Source organism: Centruroides sculpturatus, unplaced genomic scaffold (assembly GCF_000671375.1).
Source record: "Centruroides sculpturatus isolate CEXI.00-Female unplaced genomic scaffold, Cexi_2.0 scaffold838, whole genome shotgun sequence".
NCBI lineage: Eukaryota > Metazoa > Arthropoda > Arachnida > Scorpiones > Buthidae > Centruroides > Centruroides sculpturatus.
In genome coordinates, this window is record NW_019385059.1 from 337112 (window position 1) to 360536 (window position 23425).

At 32.6% G+C, this 23425-nt stretch overlaps 2 protein-coding genes across 2 annotated transcripts in view; one reads left to right on the forward strand and one right to left on the reverse strand.

Annotated features, from left to right (window-relative positions):
* The first annotated feature begins 228 nt into the window (after positions 1-228).
* Positions 229-18810, forward strand: LOC111634088 (DNA-directed RNA polymerase III subunit RPC7-like). Its single transcript, XM_023378765.1, has 5 exons — positions 229-336; positions 6221-6413; positions 11997-12121; positions 14568-14687; positions 18447-18810. Exons 1-5 carry the CDS (start codon positions 229-231, stop codon positions 18531-18533), a joined length of 633 nt encoding a protein of 210 aa, XP_023234533.1. The 3' UTR covers positions 18534-18810.
* A 345-nt stretch (positions 18811-19155) lies between these two features.
* Positions 19156-23425, reverse strand: part of LOC111634087 (lysM and putative peptidoglycan-binding domain-containing protein 3-like) — a 13843-nt gene continuing 9573 nt past the window's right edge. Inside the window, exon 2 of the mRNA XM_023378764.1 lies at positions 19156-19860. Coding sequence (XP_023234532.1) covers positions 19333-19860 — 528 coding nt within the window. The 3' untranslated portion in view covers positions 19156-19332. The remainder of the gene's footprint in view (positions 19861-23425) is intronic.

Below are 23425 nucleotides of genomic sequence, written 5' to 3' on the forward strand. Positions count from 1 at the left end.
CCGCTCGAATGGCAGCCAAACGGGAATACGGTGTCTCGGCGCATTACTCCAACTACCCTTTTTTTACTTGTTAAATTATTTCTAACCGGACAGTAATTAAAAAGTTAAGAAAATATCAGTTAAAAAGTAATATTTTTTTCTGAGCTATATTTTGTAAATTTATAAATTAGGCTAGTTTTTGGCTAATCGTCATTATTAGATAGGATCTTGGCAACACTGATTTTAGTTATGTCGGGAAGAGGAAGAAAGCCACGAGGTAGAAGAAAAGATGTGGTGGACGACGTTCGTGGAGAAAATGTACCTCCTCCCATCATTCAACCTCCCGCTATGTATCCGGTAAATGAAAATTACGCATGTTTATTATGTTGTTTTCCAATGAGAACGTATAAACGATTAAAATTGGTCACACGTGATACACGTGGTTTACAGTTCCATTTCGATCGCAGGTGTATAACTTCAACCCACGAGCTTATGAAAAAATAAAGATATTGGAAGTTAAATATTTAAACGTGGATTTGTATCTAGGCTGTCAGATTTTAATTTGGTGCCAGCATCTAGTTTTATATAGAACTAACTCTGCTTCCTTTTTAATGAATCTAATTTGGTAATCCTGGAGGAATGCTGGTACAAATATAGCTGTGAATGAGATGGTTGGGATCTTATCAGAGCCTGCAAGAGTAAAAATGTCAAAGAGATTGGTGGTCAACATGTGCGCCTTCGTGAGACGGCCCCAAAATCAGATTTACTCTATGGGACCAACAACTGAAAGTATCAAATGATATTATGAATTGAATAATTTTAAAATAGAAATTGCGACGACCTCGTGCCATATCAGTTGCCGTCTCAAATCAGACGATAGATTGAATCTACTCTCATCTGAGAAGAGTGTGGTAGCTCGGTCGTCGTTGGTCCAGTTGCGATGCGGATGGCGCTTCGGTGAACTCTCGAGAGTGGGACGCAGACAACAGACCTTTGGGCGTATAGTCCTTTCTTTTGCAAACATTTTACAACAGTTTTACGAGATATCTTAGTTCCTGTGGCTGCCTGTAAACGACTTGCTGGTTCACCAGCTGTGCTGTGTGTGTTCCTTTTCGCTGAAAGAACAATATACTGATCTTCTTGGCGCATTATACTGCTAGGATGACCTGCTCTCTTGCACCTGCTGCATATTCCACTAGTTTGAAATGCTGCTCATAGCCTAGAAATGATACTGTGTATGATGTTAAATTCACAGGCAACATCTGTTATTTGCCACCCTTCCAACTTTCCGATTATTCTTCCATGAATAAAATCATCTAAATAATGCTTGAAAGACATGTTAAAATTTTCTTTCCTGTTCAAATTTCACATCCAATGAAAACTGACTATGTGCAGATTGCCTGAAATCTCTTACCTGTGCTGTCACGTCGTCAACACGTGCAGGACTCAAACATTTGCATAAGTTTTACATGACAGAGTACATTACAATTTCAAGCATTTTTCAACAGGCTACTGCTGTTCAGTTTCTAACTGTAATTGTTGAAAATAGCATCCGTCCTTAAGTTTTGTCTACCAGTGTATGTGTTACTTGTATGCATGCACAATATTTAGTAGTAACAAATTATTTGAACATTTAATATTTGATTAAAATTATCTATATTGAATCGATCACAATATAGTAATTTAAAACTTACTTCCAACATAAACCAAAAACGATGCTTAATTCAACTTTTACGTCTTTCACTAACGTTTTCGAACCTTTGGTTCTTCTTCAGGTGAAAAAATGGGCAAACCAATTTACATTCGATTGAGCTGATCTTTTTTGAAAGAATTCTGATATGGAATATCATCGAAAACCCATGCAATCGTCGTCATCATTTGCGCATGCGCCGTTGTGAGCCTAACTTTCATCTCGTCGTGTGTCATATACCAGGGTTTGCCATGCTACTGATAATGATATTTCATCTTTGCTGTTGATACAATTGTTACCCTGAGCTGCTTTGTGTGTATAAATCGCTTTCATCAAATGCAAATTGTGTGTCTGGTGCGTGGTGTATATTATCCTGGCTTGATTAAATAAAGGTTGTATCTCAGGGTCCGTGGCGTACTGTGCTAAGGCGGTTGTAGGCCTTTTGTGGAGGATGTCCGCTTTATGCTCTTTAAGCCTCACTCCTAAAGATCTCTTCGTGGAGCCAACATATATTAAGTCTTCATCACATCTACAATCCCTAATTGGGATGGTGTATACTCCAGCCAGCATGTCTTGTTTTTTCACCTGAAGAAGAACCAAAGGTTCGAAAATGTTAGTGAAAGATGTAAAAGTTGAATTAAGCACCGTTTTTGGTTTATGAAGTAAGTAAGTTTTAGAAGTTACGGTGTGTTGTGGATATAATATTGTTTAATATACTAACTTATTTATCATTTATAGTTTCTAACAGTTCTATGAGTGTATAAATTTGATAATTCGTTCAAACTGGCATGTAATGTCAATGTAAGTGATAAAGTATATAAGATACATTGTCTTTTGACAGTGAAAATGCTTTAAATGAAGTAATGAAACTTCAAAATATACAAGTAGCTTCAAATTGCACCTGAAGATGATGATATACAGTACTTATATATTTTGCAAATTTTTTATTTTATTAGAGAGGTTGAGGCACACGTATTTAGCCCAAAACGTGTACGGCTAACGAGTGAGCGCCGCCATCTGGCAGTTCTGGACCGTCGATAATGGCGTTTGCTACGTGTAGCTTGGTGAGTACACGATCGGCTTAAACGTCTTCATTTTTTTCATGTTTGGGGTTAAAATTATGATTTATTTTATTAAAATAACGATTATTTAAGCATTTATAAATAACATTGTAAAGAAACAGACGATTTTAATCCAAAAATTATTTAATTATTTAATATTTTTAATGTAATGTGAAGTGAAGTTGTTCTTTCCCGGCATCTTCTACTGTCGACGGTGTAAAACGTCCGTAAATTTTCCGATATACTTTTCCAAGCATCTTTCGGATTTTCATATGCATAGGGATTTATAGCCACTACTTCTCTTAACAGAAGTATGTCGTGAAAACAAGAAAACCGCATTTGAACTTTCCTACTGTTTCTCGGAGTTAACACGACGCTAATTATAGTAAAAAAATAATTATTTAGTGTTATTAAGCATCATATAAATACTTTTAAACTGTTTAATTTGTTTATTTACCTTTCCTGGTAATCATCCGTGCAAAATGCTTCCGTCATTTTTTTCAACTTATTTCCCGTGAGTCAATGCGCGATGTTCATTGAGTCACGTGATGTTATGAACGGGTGCCTCAACAATTTTTACTTGGATTTGAAACGTGTAACGTGTACTTCTTCTACCCGTTCATGTTTAATGTTTGAACTTGTGCCTCAACCTCTCTATTACTTAAAAATTAAACCATTTATTGTCAAAAGATAGTCTGCCTTACTTATTTTGTTTCTTAATTTGTTTATGTGTGAACTGTTAACAAAGAAAAATTGCATGAATAGTTCAATTTTTTAACTGTTTGATTTAAATTGCATATTTTAAGTTAAAATTCAGTTATAGAATATAAGACTAGTGAAAAACCTTGTGTCTTTTTTTCTTCCAATATCCGTATTAAAATCACAGACCAAGACTAAAAGAAAACAATTATTTTATTGTTTCTTTATAAGCAATGCATTTTGGATTAAATTTTCTTAATATCTCCTCAAGCTATAAATACACAAAAAATGCACCAACAAAGTTATTTGATGTATTAATTACAAATAATATAATGTACAAAACACTAACCTTCTGACATAATAGTCATTTAGGTTGTTTTACCCTCATTTCACATTTACATTTTCTTTTATACTTTAGTATTACGTCATACCGTACGGGATTAATCTCCATTCCGTTATTGTGATATGCTCTTTAAACCATCGCAAGAATACATCTTTTTCCTCCACATCAATTCCACAATCATTCTCTGCACAATGAGAGAACCGTGGAAACTGATGATATTTTAACTAAACCAAACGGCTGCTTTATGCTCCTTTGGTCTTGTTGCCAATATTCTTTTTGTTTCTCCTATATAATGCATTTTTACATTAGAAGTACAAGTGGATAAAAACTTATAAAGAAAATAGATATAAAGTTAAATTTAAAAAAACAGGATGATAAGTATATATCCTTTCCTTATATACAGAGTATAGTTTAGAAATATAAAAAATATTTTATTAACTTTGATATAGTGTTGGCTGCAAAGCTAAAGAATAAAGTGGATTATGATGTAAAGTTTTGTGATCAAATTAAATTGCAAAATATAAATTTTTCAGGTGTTGTATGTAAGTTAAATTGTACTTGAAATGAAAAAATGTATTATAGCCTATAGGAGAAACAAGATGAATATTGGCAACAAGACTGAAGGAGCATAAAGTGGCCCATTTGGTTAAAATATGTCTCCACAGTTCCCTCATTGTGAAGAGAATGATTGTAGAATTGATGTGGAGAAAAAGATGTATATTTGCAATGGTTTAAAGAGCATATTGCAATGCAATGGAGATTAATTTGTACGGTATGACATAATACCATAATACCCTGACTTATGCAAACTCGGAGTTACGCATTCTTGATTTTTTTTTTTGTTTGGCAACACTGCCACCTGCTATCTTCAATGTTTCTTTTGCTATAATATGTGTTGGACATGTTTCGTGCAAACACTATGTGCACGATTATGATTCCACAATTGACAAAAGTTAATACATCAAATAACTTTGTTAATAGAGAGGTTGAGGCGCACGTTTTAAACGTGTAAACGTGTACGTGTGACGTTTGGCGCCGCTTTCCCGTAAGCCTAAAAGTTTGACGATGGTGTTTGGAATGTCGAGCGTGATTCCACCGACTATTCAAACACCATTGTCAAACTTTTAGGCTTACGGGAAAGCGGCGCCGAACGTCACACGTACACGTTTACACGTTTAAAACGTGCTCCTCAACCTCTCTATTGTATTTTTTATGTATTTGTAGCTGGAGGAGCAATATATGAGCAATGCATTTCAGATTAAGAAAATTTAATCCGAAATGCATTGCTTATAAAGAAAGAATAAACTAGCTGTTTTATTTTAAAAGTCTTAGTCTCTGATTTAACATGGATATTGGAAGAAAAAAATGCAAGGTTTTTCACTAGTCTTGTGTTCTATAATTGAATTTTAACTTAAATTTTTATATCCATTTCATTAAAAATCTTTTTAATTGGTTTTATCAATTTTTTGAAAGGCTTTTTAAATAATTATTATATACCATATACACCTTATTCAATTTAAACGTTCCAGTGATAACCTGATGATGGCCTGTTGATCAGGTCGAAAACGTTAAGTTTAAAGTATTAAATGATTCTCCGCAATAAGGTGTATATGGCATATAATATTTAATGAGTCTGAGTGTATTTGGAATTTTAAATAAATAATGCATGTTTTAAATTTTTTATTAATATATGAGAAAGTATAAGTGTTATGGACTTGTGGGAAATCTCAAATTCTTTAAAGTATCTTACAAGAGTTAACAAAACTGATACAAGGAATACCAGAGAAGAGAATGATTAGCATAGATGAAACTGGACAGAACTTCATAGATGTAATAGAGATGAATGGAGGATCGCTCTCAATCACACAATTAATTTTACAAGAGAACAAATGTTTTTGACTGTGTTAAATGTTCATTGTCGGGCCAACTGATCTTAATGGTTCAAGTACAGCTGTTAAAACGGGGATTGCCATCGAATGTATCTTGTCCAAGTTCCATCATTTTATATATTTTGTTGTGAAATAGTAGTGAATGTGTTAAAGAATTGGCAAATAATATCACTTTTATTTAAATGTATTTTTCTCTATAGTTTTTGTTTAAACTGAAAACTTGTTCACTCTATCTGGAAAATTTTTTGATTAAATCCAATGATGTAAACTTGAACAGTCTTCATATTTTACACAACAAAAACTCAGACTGTTAAAGCTTGTGTTATAATTTACTAGCTTGTCAAATGTATTATAAAACTCACTACAAAGTTAAATATAATCTTTAATTATCATAAATAAATCTTAAAACAGGAACTGAATGAAGCATTAAGCTTTGTTTTAAATATTTACCTATAAAGATTTAAATCAATAAGAAAATAATATATTCAAGTTTTAATATGAACTTCGTTTACATTTTGTTTATAAAATAATAGTAATTTTTTACATTTATATTTTGCAGCCACTGGAATTTAAACCAGTTCCCCTCATAAGTAATGAAGAAGAAAATTATTTATTGGCACTGAAACAGGAACTGAGGGGAACGCTACGCGATTCAGGATTTTACGTTCAACCTGTCCTGGTTAAAAAAGACATCGAGAGGTATTCCGACAAATATCAACAAAAGGACATGACAGCAAATGACATCAAGTGGGGTGAGTTTATTACCTTAAATTTTCTTTTTTTTTCTAAGTGCAAGATTATTCAAAAGTAAAAGTCTGCTTGCATTTGTAGATGTTTTATCTTCAAGCGGGTTACTTTTGTACTTTTGAAAGAAATTAATTTAAGTTGAATGCTTTTAAATATAACAGAAATATCCAGCACAAATTATACTTACTAAAACTAATAAAAAAACAAACGTTTTTGACAATTTTTAAATTGTCATCTTCAGATTCTTAAATTAATTTGAGTCTTGCTGTGGTTTGTGTATTTTTGGTCATATACATCAAGCTTTATAACATAAAAATGAGTTGGAATATATAAAGGCATTATCTATCAAAGTACTTCCTTGTGATTTTAATGGCAGAATCATAAGGAAATGCTTTGATAGATTAAAAAAAAATGATGGTAAAGTGGTGTTTATATTGAGTGTGTGAGAAAACTTAACAAATAAAGGGACATTATCAGGGATGTCCCTTTATTTGTTGGGATAGAATGTAGATTATTTGGAATAGCCCTGAAATTTTGAAGTAAAACAGGGAACATGTTAAGAACAATTGAAGTGTTAAGTCAGTGTTTTTCAACCAGGGTGCCACAGCGCAACAATTGGGGTGTCACAAAGCTTAGGGCCAGTCAAATTCGGAAACACAGTTTACAAAACATTTATAACAACAAATAAAATTTACATAAACTTACGATGTTCACAAGAGCTACAAATTACAACATTTAAGATATTTACGACGTAGGTTTCACACACGCAAAATAAATTAGAGTCCAAATAGTCAATTAATCCTGAATAGGTCCGTCGAAAAGGCACTTACGACACAATCCTTGAGTAGTAATTAGTTGTATACTGTAAAGGTTGTCTCTTAACAGAGTAGGGCCAAAAGTCACACGACCTTGTAAATTACCCCCACCTGCGTTGTTTATTTGTAAACAGGAGAGAGAACAATGGGAGCATCGCTCCGTTTATTGGCCTCACGGGTGGTCGGGCGAAACACCATTTACTATATGTAAACCAGCGCTGTCCAACTTATTATAGCCCGCGGGCCATATTTTCTTCACCAAAGTTTTCGGGGGCCAAGAAGATTGATAAACCACATGACATTTGCATAGTGCTATGATTCAGTAAGCACTAATTGGTCAGCGAGTTCGATGTTGACGCTATAAAAAGGTGACAGTTCGACACACCGGATATACGTCACTCTCGTCTAAGTTCGACTTGGGAATTTTTTTGTTCAATAATAAATGTGAATTCTCCTTCCTGGAAAAAATAAGACATTCCCTGAAAATAAGACCTAGCGCATTTTTCAGAGCAAAAATTAATATAAGACACTGTCTTATTTTCGGGGAAACACGGTAGTAAAATAATTTTATCAATAATAATAATTTAGTAACAAATTTATTCATAGTAAAATGAACTCGTGGGCCGTAAAAATTATTTGGCAGGCCGTATACGGCCCGCGGGCCGCCAGTTGGACAGCGCTGATGTAAACTATTAAAGAAAAAAGTAAGAAAATGTAAAAAAGAGCGGATGCGATTGTGAGCTTGACTCGGTGAAGGATCGCCGACATCTTTATAAGCTTCAGATGGAAGGAGGGATTATTATTGGTTGGGAGTTTCCGCCAAACAAGCCCTTAAATAACGGGACAATGGAGAGAAGCAGAGAGCAGGGCAAGAAACTGGACATGGTAGTCTCCAACATTTGGACAGCCGGCAGAGCTTAGAGAGTGTGTCTCTTAGAGAATCCTCTGGGACAGATGGTGTAGAGACGGGAACGGGCCATTGTTGAGCCGACTCCAACAGGCAACTAGACCTTCCTAGAACTTAGTAATCCCAGAAGAAAAAGAGAAAAAAGGTGGGAATCGTACGTCCCGATGATTCTATCCCGACAGGGCCTTTCAGCATTTTCTTGGAAATTTACTTAAGTGTAGTTCAAGGTAACTCATTGTCAGTTCTATTTTGTTACGAGATATCTAGTAAGCAAAGAAACGATGACTAATTGCGTGTTAATGTAATGTTCTACGCTACGTATATGCACGACTTGTCACAAATTCGCCTAAACCACATTGTTTGGTCTTCACATTCCCAGTCCCAGTACCAGGCCAACCAGCAGAGAAGAACGACGTGGACACTTGTGTCTTGTATATACTTTAATTAAAAAACGTTGCATTGTACTTTGAAAAGCATATGGTTTCAATCACAAAGTAAGTGCATATTACAATATTTTCACAGTATTCAAAAGTAACGATGACAAATAAACAATTTTTTATCATTTGTTTAATTTAAATTTTTCAAATTGATATGAAAAAGATAAAAAAAAGTAATGAAATATTTATTTTATATATGCATCAAAATAGTATAAAAAACTTAACAAAAATTGTTTATCAATAAAATGATAAAAGATTTGTTATTCATTACACCTTATTTTTTCAGATATAAATTTAAAAATTGATTACATTTTTTTTATTTGATTGATCATCAACCAAAAAAGGCGGTACCTTATATTACTCTTGGGGCCAAAATAATATTTATTTATTTACTTATTTTTAGGAATGGACAAATTTCTCATTAAGAATAAACAATGTAAAGATTCTACAGATGAGTGTGAGAAAACTTTAAATCAAGATGACTGCTTGAGTGAGAATAGGAAAACCTCAAGTGGAGAAGTAACTGCTTCATCTTCACAATCTTCAAACCATGCTGTTCAAAATGCTAAGAAGGTGTGCCTATATTTAGACAGTTATTTAAATTTGGGATTCACATGGTGCGGGGTTAAGGACTTTCCAAAGCCAAAATGTGTAGTTTGTGGTGATACACTGGCTAACGAAGCAATGGTACCTAGTAAATTAAAAAGACATTTATTTAAGAAACACATACATCATTCAAACAAACCTAGATCTTATTTTGAAAGATGTTTAAATTCCAAAAAAAAAACAATCTGCAACTTTTACAGAAATGGTAAAATTATCTGATAAAGCTCAGGAAGCTAGTTATTTAGTTGCCAAAATAATTGCGAAAAATATGAAACCACATACTGAAGCAGAAAAAGTAATTTTGCCGTCCTGTATTGCTATGGTGAAAACAATGTTCAGTACTGATGCAGAAAATGAAATTAAAAGAATTCCTCTTTCTGATAATACAATCAGCAGCCGAATTACAGATATGTCAAGAGATATAGAAGAAAATGTAATTTCTGCCATTAAAAAAAGCAATATGTTTACAATTCAAGTCAATGAGTCAACAGATATAGCCAATATAATCCAACTTGTTTTCATTCGATTTATCCACAATGAAAAAATAGTGAATGAATTTTTGTGTTGTAAGGAACTTGAGAAAACTACTACAGGCCGAGATATATTTAATACAGTAAATTGCTATCTAGAAATGCAAGATTTAAGGTGGGAATCATGTATCGGAATTTGTACAGATGGTGCACCCTCCATGGTCGGTTCGATAAAGGGGTTTATTGCCTTGGTTAAAGAACATAACATTAATATTATAACAACACGTTGTTTTCTTCACCGTGAAGTCCTTATAGGAAAAACCCTAAACAGCGACTTAAAATCTGTATTGGATGCAGTAGTAAAAATGGTAAACTTCATAAAAAGCAGACCGCTTAAATTGCCTATTTGCTGCTTTGTGTGAAGAGGTTGGGGCAAAATACGTTAATCTGTTGCTGCACACAGAATCCAGATGGCTATCACATGGAAAAGTGTTAATTCGCGTATTTCAATTGAGAAAGAAATGAAGTTATTTTTTAATACGGAAGATAAAGAAGAATTCTATTGCCTGCTTGCTAGTTGTGATTGGTGCAGCAAATTAGCATACTTTGTAGACCTATTTGAAATATTGAATACGGTAAATACAAGTATGCAAGGCAAAGAAGAAAATATTCTGTCTTCAACTGACAAAATAAAGAGTTTGCAAGATAAATTAAATTTGTGGTTAAGAGAAGTAAAAGAAGGGAATGTAAGCATGTTTAAACATTTTTCATAGTAGAAAAATGTTTATACATGTTTCGAAATAATAACTCTTATTTCGGAACATATAGAAATATTACTCAATAATATAAGTCACTACTTTCCTTCTTTACATGTTGAGGATTACGATTGGATAAGAAATCCATTCATTGTGGATGTTAATAAAGTAAAGATAAATCTTGAAGAGCAAGAAGCACTAATTGATTTAAAGAATGATGGCAATTTACAACTGAAATATGAGGAATTGAATATAAATGAATTTTGGATATACATAAAACCAGAGTATCCTCAATTAGCTAAAAGGGCTCTCACAATATTATTGCAATTCTCGACTTCATATTTGTGTGAATTTGGATTTTCGGCTCTTACCTCCATCAAAAATAATAAAAGAGAATGTTTGCAAACGATCAAAGAAGAAATGAGAGTATGTCTCTCCAATATTCTGCCCAGAATTAAAAAAATTTGTGCATCATGTCAATCTCAGATCTTGCATTAATTAAAATTGTTATTACGTAAGTATTTATGCATCTTTGTGTAATTTGATATATTTGATAATAAAACTAGATTTAAAAAAACAATATCGAGACTATTATTTTACATGTAGGTATTTAGACAAAATTCAACGGACTTAAATTTTGATTTTGAACATGAAATGGTTTTTTTTTTTTTTTTTGTTGCATTAAAACACTACTTCAAACTGTCAATTTTTAAAATTTTTCTTCTCGGGGAGGGGACTTCCTCCCCAGCGTTGTGAGTAATACTCATTTTCGCAAAAAAATTCATCTGGCCCATTAGTCCCTCCCTTATTCAGATTCTAGATTCCCACCACTGGTCAAGGGTGTCACGACTTTTTATTTTTCAATCGGGTGCCACTCAATGAAAAAGGTTGAAAAACACTGTTAAGTTTTTGAAATTCAAGGGATAAAAAATTTAACAGTAAGTTAGAACTCATTACATAAATTTAAAGAATTGTTTTTATTTAGTTTTTTAATAATTGATGTATAATTTGATGGACGGCACGTGGCCAAGCAGTTAAGGTGGCAGCCTACTTCTCCGGAGGACCGGAATCCAGTCCATGCAGGTCAGACGACCCCTGGGAATTTTTCAGGGTTGTCCATCTGATTACATCTGACCCCATACCTTGCCTGGGCCCCATTGCAGGCTTGCTATAAAAAAAACCCTCTTAATGCCCACAAGGCAAAAAGTTAAAAAAATATCATTTTATGTGTTTCACATAATCGTTATTTAGTTCAAACTTGTTTCTGGAAAGTCGGCATAATTTGAAAATGTTGAATTATAAATAATAGTTTTGGCCTTATTTCTGAGTGATTTAGAATTTTGAAAATTGAATTTGCTAATTTTCTATGAATCTATAAAGTCATAGAAAACTTGTGAACTATGCATTAACAGAAAAATAGGATTCTAAAGCAAAAATCTGTTTACTCACCTATCCACTTCTGTTTTCAGGAATTTTTGAAAAAGATTTTTCCATGGAAAAAGCATTAGATTTTTATTGCCACGTACTGGAGATTGAATGCTTAACCAAAGAGATTATAATCGACTTTCTTTTAATTGCACTTTAAATATCCATTTTAGATTTTAAAAGATTTCCAAAGGAACTGAAGGATATCAAGCGTAAAAGACCTGCTGCCAAACAGCCGAAAGTATCCAAGAAACGAAAGAAAAACTTTTCTCAAGATGATATTAAAAATAAACTTGAGGTAAGCAAGCCTTTTGTAGAATTTACTATTTTATTTACAGTAGAGCGTCGTTTATCCGAATCAATTGGGGATTGGGGTTGTTTGGATAACTTATTTTTCGGATAACCGATTATGTACGAAAAAATATATTAACCCAGGGGTAGCCAACCTTTTGCATACCATGCGCCAATTTTTTGACAGACGAGTTCAAATGCGCCATATAACTCGAACACTTTTAATACAGTCTTACGTTCAATGTTAGTGGTTGATAAATAGAGATAAGAATAAATCTGCTTAGGAAAGAAAACAGAATAACTTAATCACGCAGTTGAATTAATTAATTTATGACAGTTTATTGAAGCACCAATTTACAACAGTCAACAATGATCTCCTGTACGAGAGGGTGATTGCTTCATGATGGTGTTATTGCTGCCAGAGTCTCGTTTGGTGAAGATTATTCTGCACCACAATTATTGGCAGTGAGAACGAGATCAACTTGGAATAACTTTAATCACAATAAATGTTTTCGGCCATTTACACGCCTGTAAACTGATCGGAAATAAAGATCGCAAGACTCAAAATACATGCATACATTGTAATTTACTATGTGGAGAATACTCATTTTATCTGCAAAATAGACCGTAACGAATTGTGCAACAAATGAACTTGCCAAGACAGACTATAAAAAATTTATTTTTCTATATAATATTCTTAATCGCAAAAAAGCCAAATCTGGCAATTTTGCTCAGAATTAACTGAAGCGCCACTTGTAATCATCCAATGCGCCACGTTTTGGCCACCCCTGTATTAACCTATCCCATGTTGAAATTTTTCTCCGTTGTGTCGCTTCATGTTGAATTTTTGTGTTAAGCCTAACATAAATTTTTAAAATAATAATCGTGGCTATTGTATCGTTAAAAATTATTTTTTTATTTTGTACAAACAAAATAAATATATTCAAAAATATAAAAACAAAAAAATTATACTTTAGAAGTTAATCTAGTTTGTATACTGGCACAATGAAGTGACCTTCTTTATCAACACTTGGCAAGTTTTCAGTCTTTATTCGGTTAGAAGGTCACTTCATTGTGCCAGTATACAAACATAAATAACAACACGGTTTTGATAACAACAACAGTTAATCTAGTATCAAAAATGTTTGATTCAGCACGACACACAGTCCTCAGAAAAACACCACACAAAAGTGCCAGTGCTGCCAGCTAAAACACACACACCAACAAAAAAAATATTGGAGTAGCCCAAAGATATAGCCAAAGGTTCCAGTGCCACAGCACTAACAGAAATTTAAATTTGCTGACTGGAACATTTTCGGTTAACCGGCTTTTGGATAAACGACACTCTACTGTACTTTTATATGTAAACTATATAATGTGGCAATATTCCCAAATTTCATTTTAATTAGTCAATAAAATTACTGTTTGTCATTCTGTAAAATTATACATTATTTTTATTAGTGAAATCAAAATATCAAATTCTTAGTCTTAAATCTGCTTTAAAATTAAAATGGACCCTAAAAATTATGGTAGATGCTTGATTATTCAGAATATTAAAAAAAAAATTATACAGACTACAGAAATCTTATAGAAAACTTGTGACAAATGACTGGAATATATTAAATACAGCATTCCCTTTTGTGATTTTGTATCAGTTCAAAATTATTATCATCATACAGACTGGTGGTCCACAAATATTTAGTACGTTCCACATATACAAAAAAACAAAAATAGTAGGCCTGTTACCATCATAAGTGAAGCGTGAAACATGTTTGCTTGCCAATTAATGAGTACCGTAGTTTTGGTGGCACCAATGCAGACCAAAAAAAACCTGTCTCAAAAATTCCTACATTGAGCAATTGCATGTCTCATATAAAGGTACACAAGCCTTTTTGCAGAAAGTGTTTGTTCCTCCACTTTTGTGTCAAGGATGCTTTGTTATAGAATCTGGATAGCATTCTTTGGTATAAATATTTTATACTTAATTTTTTCCATTCCAATCAAAAATATAAAATATCAAAATTTTGTTTTGTTGAGCCTTGCAATATAGAAATATTTATAGACTTTCATCTCCCAAAACCAAATTGAAAGGGGGAGAAATGCACTAAATATTGGAAATAGGACAATCTTCCGAATAAAGCAATCTTTTGTTACTTAAAATTGTAGGGGAATGGTACTTACAAGGATAGTATAATGCCATAAAACTTTCAAACCTCGGGCTGATTTTTTATTTAATAACTTTAATATTAATCATTTCACAAAGTTGGCACTTATTGCTAAATGTTTTCTATCATTATAAATTAATCTTGTTTTCAGATTATGTGGTATAGGTAATGATCTACTATGCATTGTGGTCGTAATATTGCTTCTACACTGCATAGTTGAATGTTTACTAGTATAAAATGCAGTGAAAAAAGACACCAATATTAATCATTGTAAAATGTTATATTTAGCAATTGGAAACAAACGAGAAATCCGAGACAAGTGAAGAGGAGCAAGAGGAGGCAAAAGAGGACGAAGAGGAAGGCGATAAGGACGAAGAAGAATTATACGATGAAGAAGAACAAGAGGAAGTAAGTAGTTTTGTACTTTGATGCAGTAGAATATAATAATACTTTTATTCTGAAAAAATTGAATAGTTTCTGGCATTTACCAATCGTCTTTTTCATATATATATATTAGAATCTTGTCTTTTATATGCAGGGTTTGCTATATAAAAACACTTGACATTTGTCATTTCATATTTAACATTAGAATACATATTTGAGAAATATTGATTTTATGATGCTCTGAGTGTACATGAGAATATTACACTGAATTGTAAGTGAAATTATAATACCAGCAGTGTTATGGCAAGTTGGTGAAAGTACCAAACTTACTTGTGTGGGAACCTAGCTTGAGTACAGGTTGGCTCAGATACATTACCTAGATGGAATACTACAATTTTATCAAAATTGCAATAATCTACATTGTTGAGGCAACATACAAGCAATTTTTGATGCAGTCTTGCTTTGGGAAAGTTTTTCTAGTTTCTGTTGTGACGATTGCATGTGATTATCATTGGCTGTTTATTGTGGCTGTGTGCAAACAATCTAGTATTGACTGAGGTCATGTTTTCACTTTGTCATTGACCAAGGACAATGTGATGCAAACCATCGCTGCACCCAGATCTATGAAATCTACATCTATATGCTTCATCCTCTTTGCTTCCTTTGTCAGTTAAACACACTAAAATAACTACAGATGGGTGTCATATATCGAGGGAGTCAGATGTAATGATGTTATTCATTATTAGCATTTGCAATTTTTTTATAAAACTCATCTCTACCCTTAAAAATAAGCATTTTGCCATTTTATAATAATTAAAAATATGAGATTTTGTTATAAAAACCTTTTTATAACAGATGTTAATCATAATAAAATTGTTTGTGGCACCAATATAAAAGTTAAAACTTGACCAATGGTATTTTATTAAAAAAATATATAAAAATATTTTAAAAATAAAATCTCATACCGGGAAAGTTATACAACTCATTGCTGGATTTTTTTTAATTTTTAAGTCAAAAGTTGAGTGTGGGGGCCATCAATACAGGAAATGCTTATTGAATTTCAAATTAAGGGAAGAAATAATCACGATATTAAATTATCTGAGATTTACATATTTCTGTACAATATACAAAATGCCACATAACTGATAGCTGTATTCCATTTGCTTAATAAATTATATGTATACAGAACACTATTTTTGTTAATTAATAATAAAAGTAACCCAAATGTAGTAGCCTAAACTCCTACAAATACCTCAATCTGTGTTTTGGGATTGTGAGATTGTGCTACTTGTAGCCCAATCTCACAATCCCAAAACACAGCCATATTTTATGAGATAGAAAAAATAGTCCATGAGTAAGGTGATACCCAAAAATGTAAAAGTAAAGCCATATTGCCAAGATTAGAGTTGTTCTAGGTCTATTGTTCTAATAGTATGGAGGCACTTTGATCTAAACCAGGGCTTCTTAATTAATTAATTAAACTTTTTTCATCCACGACCCCATTTATGATTGTGATTTTATTCGCGACACAAAAAAATCAATATATATTATAAAGGTAAGTGTACAATGTGCGTGTCGCTAAAACTCAAAAACGAGTCCTGGTACAATCAAGGGAGTTATATGGTAGCCCTCTATCCCCCATCCATGAAGAAAATATAAGGGCTGGAAGTTTCACCCTCTAGAAATTTCTAGAATAGTCCAGAGCATTCCACAACATTCCAGAATGTTCCGGAACATCCCGTAACATCCTAGATCATTGTGGAACATTCCAGAACACTCTCGATGCAGTGGCATCATCCGGCATTGCAGCCACACTTATGGAAGGAGAACGAACTGCCCATTTGACCCTACAACTACCGTTGAATACAGCCAAAGAACAATTTCCGGTATGTAAAATCTCAAGATGATCTGGACGGGGCGAACTTCTAAAACAAGCTAAAATTATTTTTTGGGACGAATGCACAATGGCACGTAAAAAATCACTCAAAGCCATGGACAGAACATTACAGGACTTGCGAGGAAACTCTGAAGTGATGGGAGGAGCTCTACTCATACTCTCAGGAGATTTTCGACAAACACTTCCAGTTATCCCAATTCAACACCAGCAGACGAGATCAATGCATGCTTAAAAAATCACATCTCTTGCCACACATACAAATACCACAACTAACAAAAAATATGAGAGACGAAACATCAGCACATTTTGCTCAAAAACTTTTACAAATAGGTGAAGGCACATATCCCACTGACCAGACGACCGGCCTCATTGAACTCAACAGTGATTTTTGCAACATAGCCACTACTGAAAATGAATTCATCGACCAAATTTATCCAAACATTGTTCACAACTATACCAATCTGGAGAGGCTATTTCAAAGGGCAATTTTGGCAACTAAAAATAATATTGTTGACAATATCAACTTTAATATTCAAAAGAAAATTCCCGGTGAGGAGAGAATATACAAATCAATTGACACGATGGTAAACGTTGAAGAAAGAGTGTCAACTTCCCTACAGAATTTCTAAACTGTTTGCAAGTACCAGAAATGCCATTACACTGCCTTCGCCTGAAAATTGGATTTCTGATCATACTACTAAGAAATCTGAACTCACCAAAACTATGTAATGGAACAAGGATGATCGTCAAACAGCTATCGAATAATTATTTTTTCAATCACCATAACAGTGTATTTCTATTAATAGGACTTATCACACTGGTGTATAAGATTACAGCAATACAGTCACACAGATTAAAATTGTTTTATTTACAATTACCTGTTATGGTGATTGAAAGAATAATTTGTTTAAATTAAGGACATTGATGCACATTAATTAATTACCTATCGAATAACATCGTCAAAGCCGAACTTATGACTGGAAAGGACAAAAAGTTTATCCTTTTATTCCAACTACCACACAATCTCATATCAACTCCCTGAGTGAAGCCGGGTGCCCCAGTATAAAATAAAGATATATACAAATTTTCAAAAACAATAATGGTGTACTACCACAGTTCATTCTTATGTTACAATGGAACAGAGACAACTGAATACACTGAAAAGCAAAAACACTGCACTAGTTCACACTATCAGTGTTGCTGAATCATTGTCTCCCTGCACCAGAAGTGACACAAAGCATGCCATTTTCAAACTCTCAGAAATTATTTTTAGTATTTTGCATTAAAATCTCACAACCCCAAATGGGGTTGCGACCCATAGTTTAAGAAGCCTTGGTCTAAATGAATGAGTTAACATATGCATATCACATTTCGGACAGAATTTTCACTTTGTATTTCAAACTAACCGACTTCCTGAACATGTAAATTCCTATATCTGTGGCCAGGACAGATTGAAATTCTGTTATAATCTATCAGAGTTTGAATTGATGAGAACTTCACATAAATACAATTTCAGAACTGCAATATGTGGGTGTAAAACCTAATTCATACATAGCATATTATAGTTTTGGCACATGATAATGAGTATTGGCAGATTGCATATGCAGCTTTTAACTTTTTATTCCAAAGATGTTACAGTGTATTAGTGAGGAATTGACCTAATAGGTCCCTATCTGCCCACTTTTTCCATAACCATCAAGGGTTTATTAAAAAGAAAGAACTAACAAAACATGCAATTAATGATTAATATTAATCACAAAGTCATGATTGAGAGGTAAAAATATTTTGAATGTTTTCCTGCAAGTTAATGTGCAGTTCATTAGTTGAACTTTGGATTTATTCCTCAAGAATTTAATGTGTGCTTAACTCGGTATTTTTATTTGCAGGGTACAGATTATGCGGTCAATTATTTTGACAATGGAGAAGACTATCTGGACGAAGACGACAACATGGACGACGGACCACTTTATTAAAGAAATTAGCCAAATATTGCATTTGTAAATATATCACATCATCAATATATGAAATTTTATTTAATACTGTTCCAAAGAGGAAACAGACAATTTATTATCTTCTTCCAATAAAAATATGAATTTCACGTAGACAATTGATGTAAATCATCGAGTTTGATTAAAAATGTGCCACACAATTTAATTTTTTTCTTTTTGTATATACATATATAATACATTGAAATACTTAAGTAGAAATTCTGTACAATAAATCAATGGTCCCTTATCTAGCACTCTTCCATACCACTACTATACACGATCATTTATAAAATAGTTGTAATATGTACAATTACAACACTTATAAATTACAAGGTTTAATTACAGTGTACTCATACTGTGATGTAAAACAGTCCTCTTCTTGCATAAAAATCACATTTAAAAATTAAGAATGATGCAAGTTTGAGAATACAAATTTGAAAATTAGTTATTTTATGTTAAACAAAAATTTAATGGCACATATTTAAAATTTTAGATCATGTTTTAGTGTTCTCTGAAAGATGTGATGAGAAATTAAAATATCAGTTTTAAAAAAAACTGTAAAGCACAATATAAATTTTGTTTTTGTATTGAATAAAATCTTCAAATATAAATTTGACTAGACTTTTAAAGAATTCCAAATTTACAAGTAATTAAGATTTTAACAACCAAAACTCCTGAGTTTTTTAGTATATCAGACTGAGTAAATTTTAATTTGTCCTAGAAAATTTTTTTGAAGTATTAATTTATTGCTCACATTAAAAATATATCTCGGTAAGAAAAATATTTAGCCACCATTCTGACTATGAATTTCTGTTGAATTGTTTACCTGAGGCACCAAACTTTTGTGTAACTGAATATATAGAATTACGATGATTGGCAAAATCAATGCAAAGACTACTATCACCACGATCAGTGTCTTCCACTGGAGACCGCAGTCAGCCCCGTTATACTTTGCACCCCCGCCGTCCACCAGTGGTCGGAACTGCGGAGCAGTCAGCGTGACAGCTGCCTCCTCTAACGAATCTTTATAGAGTTTTGTGGATTCCCTTATTTTGGTCAGGTCTTCATCCATTTTCTTCAGGAATGCCGCCGCTTCCGATCTCTCCTCTCCATTCAGGACTCGACCTATCCCCAAGTGGAACGTTCTTACAGATTCCCCTTCCTGTTCTGCATCAACTGTGCCATTGCTGCATCCGGCAGAGGGTAAGATCTCGGTCAAAATACTGTAACTCTTAACAGGAATTTTAATTTTCTTTAGGCCATAAAACTCTTGATTGCTGAGTAATCTATTTGCCCTTTTCAATTCTGCTACCTGTAATATAATGATAAAAAGCACATTAATAATACTAAATTTTTCATTAAATCACATACAAATAAGTAATATTTATATCTACATTCAATATTTGTACATGTCAAAACCTGAAGGAGTGAACTTAATTCAGACAATATACTATGCAAATGATCTTCCTAAAAGTGTGCCACAGATCAATGCTATCTGCAGATCATCAATTTTAAGTAACATTAATCTAGAACTTCGTCGTCTCAATCTGCAAAAGGATTTTTATAGAAAATAACTTTTAATATACATACTGGATTTAAATTATTATAGAAATGTTTGGCCTTATTAACAAATCTCATTAAATAAACATCTTCCACATAATGCCAATAAACCCCTTACCAAAACTGCTAATTTAGAATATATTCCTATTATTTTAAATGAGAAAAAGCATAACAATGTCAATCCAAAATCTCTAATTTTCAAAAATGTTGCTAAGCATCCCAAGTAACAAAACTATTGTTTTGGCATGTATACAAAATATTTAAAAAATCATTTTCTGATAGCCAAACAATTGATGATAACAAATAGTACTATTGTCTGCAGAAAATCACAGTCTACAAACGGTACCTAAAACATTACATTTGCCACTTAACATTCTTTTCAAAATGTCTACACATGATTCCGACATTCTACAAACTATTTGGAATGAAACTTGAGCTTTTTTTAATAACATGTTTGGGAAGTTTTTGGAATTTAAATGCAGGTTTTTCCTAAGTGAAAAATGCAACACTTTTTGTTTTGCCAGTCTTTGAATAAAACAAAAACTGCAAAGACAAACACACACAAAATATATATATATGTATATATAAATTAACNATATATATATTGTATATGTATATATATACATATATACAGGGTGTATCAGAATGATGTTTTAAAAATTTTGGGGATTATAGAAGATGAAATTTTGAACGCTTTGATATAAGGAACCTATAGCTGGAAATTTGAACTAAAGTATCTACAGCACTTTGCACATTTTATGCAGTTGGTATGCTGAATGAAACAGCAGAATACAGTATTTATGACAAGTTTTATTGACAAAACAGTAGAGAGCAATCAAACTGTACATCGAATCAGTGGCTGCACTATTTTAGAGTAAATGTTCAATGTGACGACCACCAACTTCGTTACATAATGTGCAACGATGAACCATGTTTTGTCTGACTCTCTGTAAGATGCCACGCTCCCCTCTGATGGTGACCTGAAGGACAACAAGCACTAAGTACACAACGTCCTGTACACAGGCTCAGTTAGACCACTGTAGTTGTGTTTACAGTCTTCCATCTGCAGCAATAACATGACGTCAATGGACGGAAGAGTAGCTACCAAAGTGAAGGGCAGTCAAGCACTTCCTACCGCCATAGACACTTTAATTCAAATTTCTGGCTATAGGTTCCTTATATCAAAATGTTCAAAATTTCATCCTCTACAATCCCCCAAATTTTTAAAACGACATTCTGATACACCTTGTATACAGTATATACTGTATATGTTACTGTTCTTTTGAAGTTTCTCCCAAGGAAGGTCAGTAAAATATAGCCAAAAACATTATAAACTAAAGAACTAAAGTGGTTAATGCAATTTTTAAGAATTTTTGGAGTGATCTCTTGGCTGTTACAATTGGTAAAAATTTTACATTATGAACATATGAAATGCCATATCTCTGATGACCATCTCCATATGATATTATACAAAATTTAATTTTTGTATTTTAATTATAATGAACTATAATAATGGTATAATAAATACTGTTTTAGTAAATAATACATTTAGTATAATCAATCTGGGAGAAAGCTAACATGTTAAATAAATGCTTCATTTAAGATTTAATAGCGAGGTTGAGGCCAAAGTTTTAAACACGAAAACGTGTACGTCGGACGTTCAGCTCCTCTTTCCTGTAAGCCTAGAAGTTTGACAATGGTGTTTGGATAGTTGGTGGAATCATGCTCGACATTCCAAACACCATTGTCAAACTTCTAGGCTTATAGGAAAGCGGCGCTGAACATCCGACGTACACATTTTCACGTTTAAAACTTCAGCCTCAACCTCACTAATATAAAAGAGAAGAAATATAACAAACTCTTAAAATGGATTTTTATACCTGTAGAATGAGAATTGAGTGATAAAATCAACAATTTTTCTGGAAAAAAATAATTTTGAAAATGTTATTTAAGTATTAGAACTACCATATTTAATTGTCTGTCAGTAACTGTTAAATTAGGTTAGTTTAGTCAACAGAATTTTGAACCTGTTTATCATATTTTACAGTTCACATTTGAATTGCAAAAGTGATGCACCTATCAAAAGTTTATGGAAGAAGATAATCTGCTTTGCCCATCTCCAACAAGAGGCATTTTTTTTTACTTTTTTGTTTAAATTAATGTGAAGGCAATATCATAGACAATATTATTTCTCCCCAATATAGCAAAAACCCTTAAAAGTAATTTCAAACAATAAGAGATATTCATATAAAATATATTTAGAAAAAACTTAAAATTCAATGTTAGGAGGTAAATATTATTCTTTTACAATTAGATTTGTGTACATGGTACTCTATGTATCGTGTAGTTTCTATATTAACAACTGATTTATAATAATGGACAAAAAAAGAAAATCTGATTTTAATATAAAGGCAAGAGAAAGGAACGTACAGACAAAATATTTTTGTTACAAGACTGGGTTATTAGGTAAATACAGTGAATAAATGATGCAAGTTTGAAAACATTGGGGAATCCTAAACAAATTCAAGCAACATCAGGTAAATCTATAAAACATGGGAGATACAATTTATTTAAAAGAAAATATATTTTAGAAATTTTTTACAAAAAAGAAAGAGAAGCAAATGCCTGTTTAAATTGGTAAAGCATAACTGATTAAAGATTGAATATTAGTGAAAACAGCAGAAATTAATAAGTTCTGTAATACGCTTCTTGTCTATTCTTGTATTCAATTTATGAGCTCTATGATGGCTTTTCTTTTCTGCTAGACTTATTACACCATCATTCAAAAACAGGACAAGCTTTAGAAAATAACTTTTTATTTCCAAAAGAATGCATTTTGGACTTTGAGTCCTTTATCAACTCTTTGTGATGTACAGAAATTAAAACACCTTAATTTGTTGCTGAGAAATATATTTGAAAAACTAACGTTTTCAACCTGATTAACAGGCCATCATCAGGTCTAAAAAACGAAAATGGAACAGATACGTTCCATGTATAGAATATAAATATTTAAATCAAAATTTAAAACAAAAATTGTTAAAAATATACAAGAGAAACGGAAGCAAATATAAAATTAACACAAAATAAAATTAAAATATACAAGAGAATATATAAAAATAACACAAAATAAACTAAAAAATAAAAAATATAATAAATCTTCCAATAAACTAATTCTAGCTTGAGTTTTCAGTGAACTTTTTAATCATGTATTTCCACGCCGACGACAGGCTCTCAGCATCTCTCGCATTTAAACATCCCTCACGTAGCCTACTCCTATATATTTCAATCTTCTCCGCCGTCATTGATAAAGTGGGGGA

What these genes read in the sequence shown, in the direction of transcription:
- LOC111634088 (XM_023378765.1), top strand. Translation starts at nt 229, where the DNA reads ATGTCGGGAAGAGGAAGAAAGCCACGAGGTAGAAGAAAAGATGTGGTG. An exon ending in AACCTCCCGCTATGTATCCG is followed by an intron (nt 337 to 6,220) that starts GTAAATGAAAAT and finishes TATATTTTGCAG; the next exon opens with CCACTGGAATTTAAACCAGT. An exon ending in ATATTAAAAATAAACTTGAG is followed by an intron (nt 12,122 to 14,567) that starts GTAAGCAAGCCT and finishes TGTTATATTTAG; the next exon opens with CAATTGGAAACAAACGAGAA.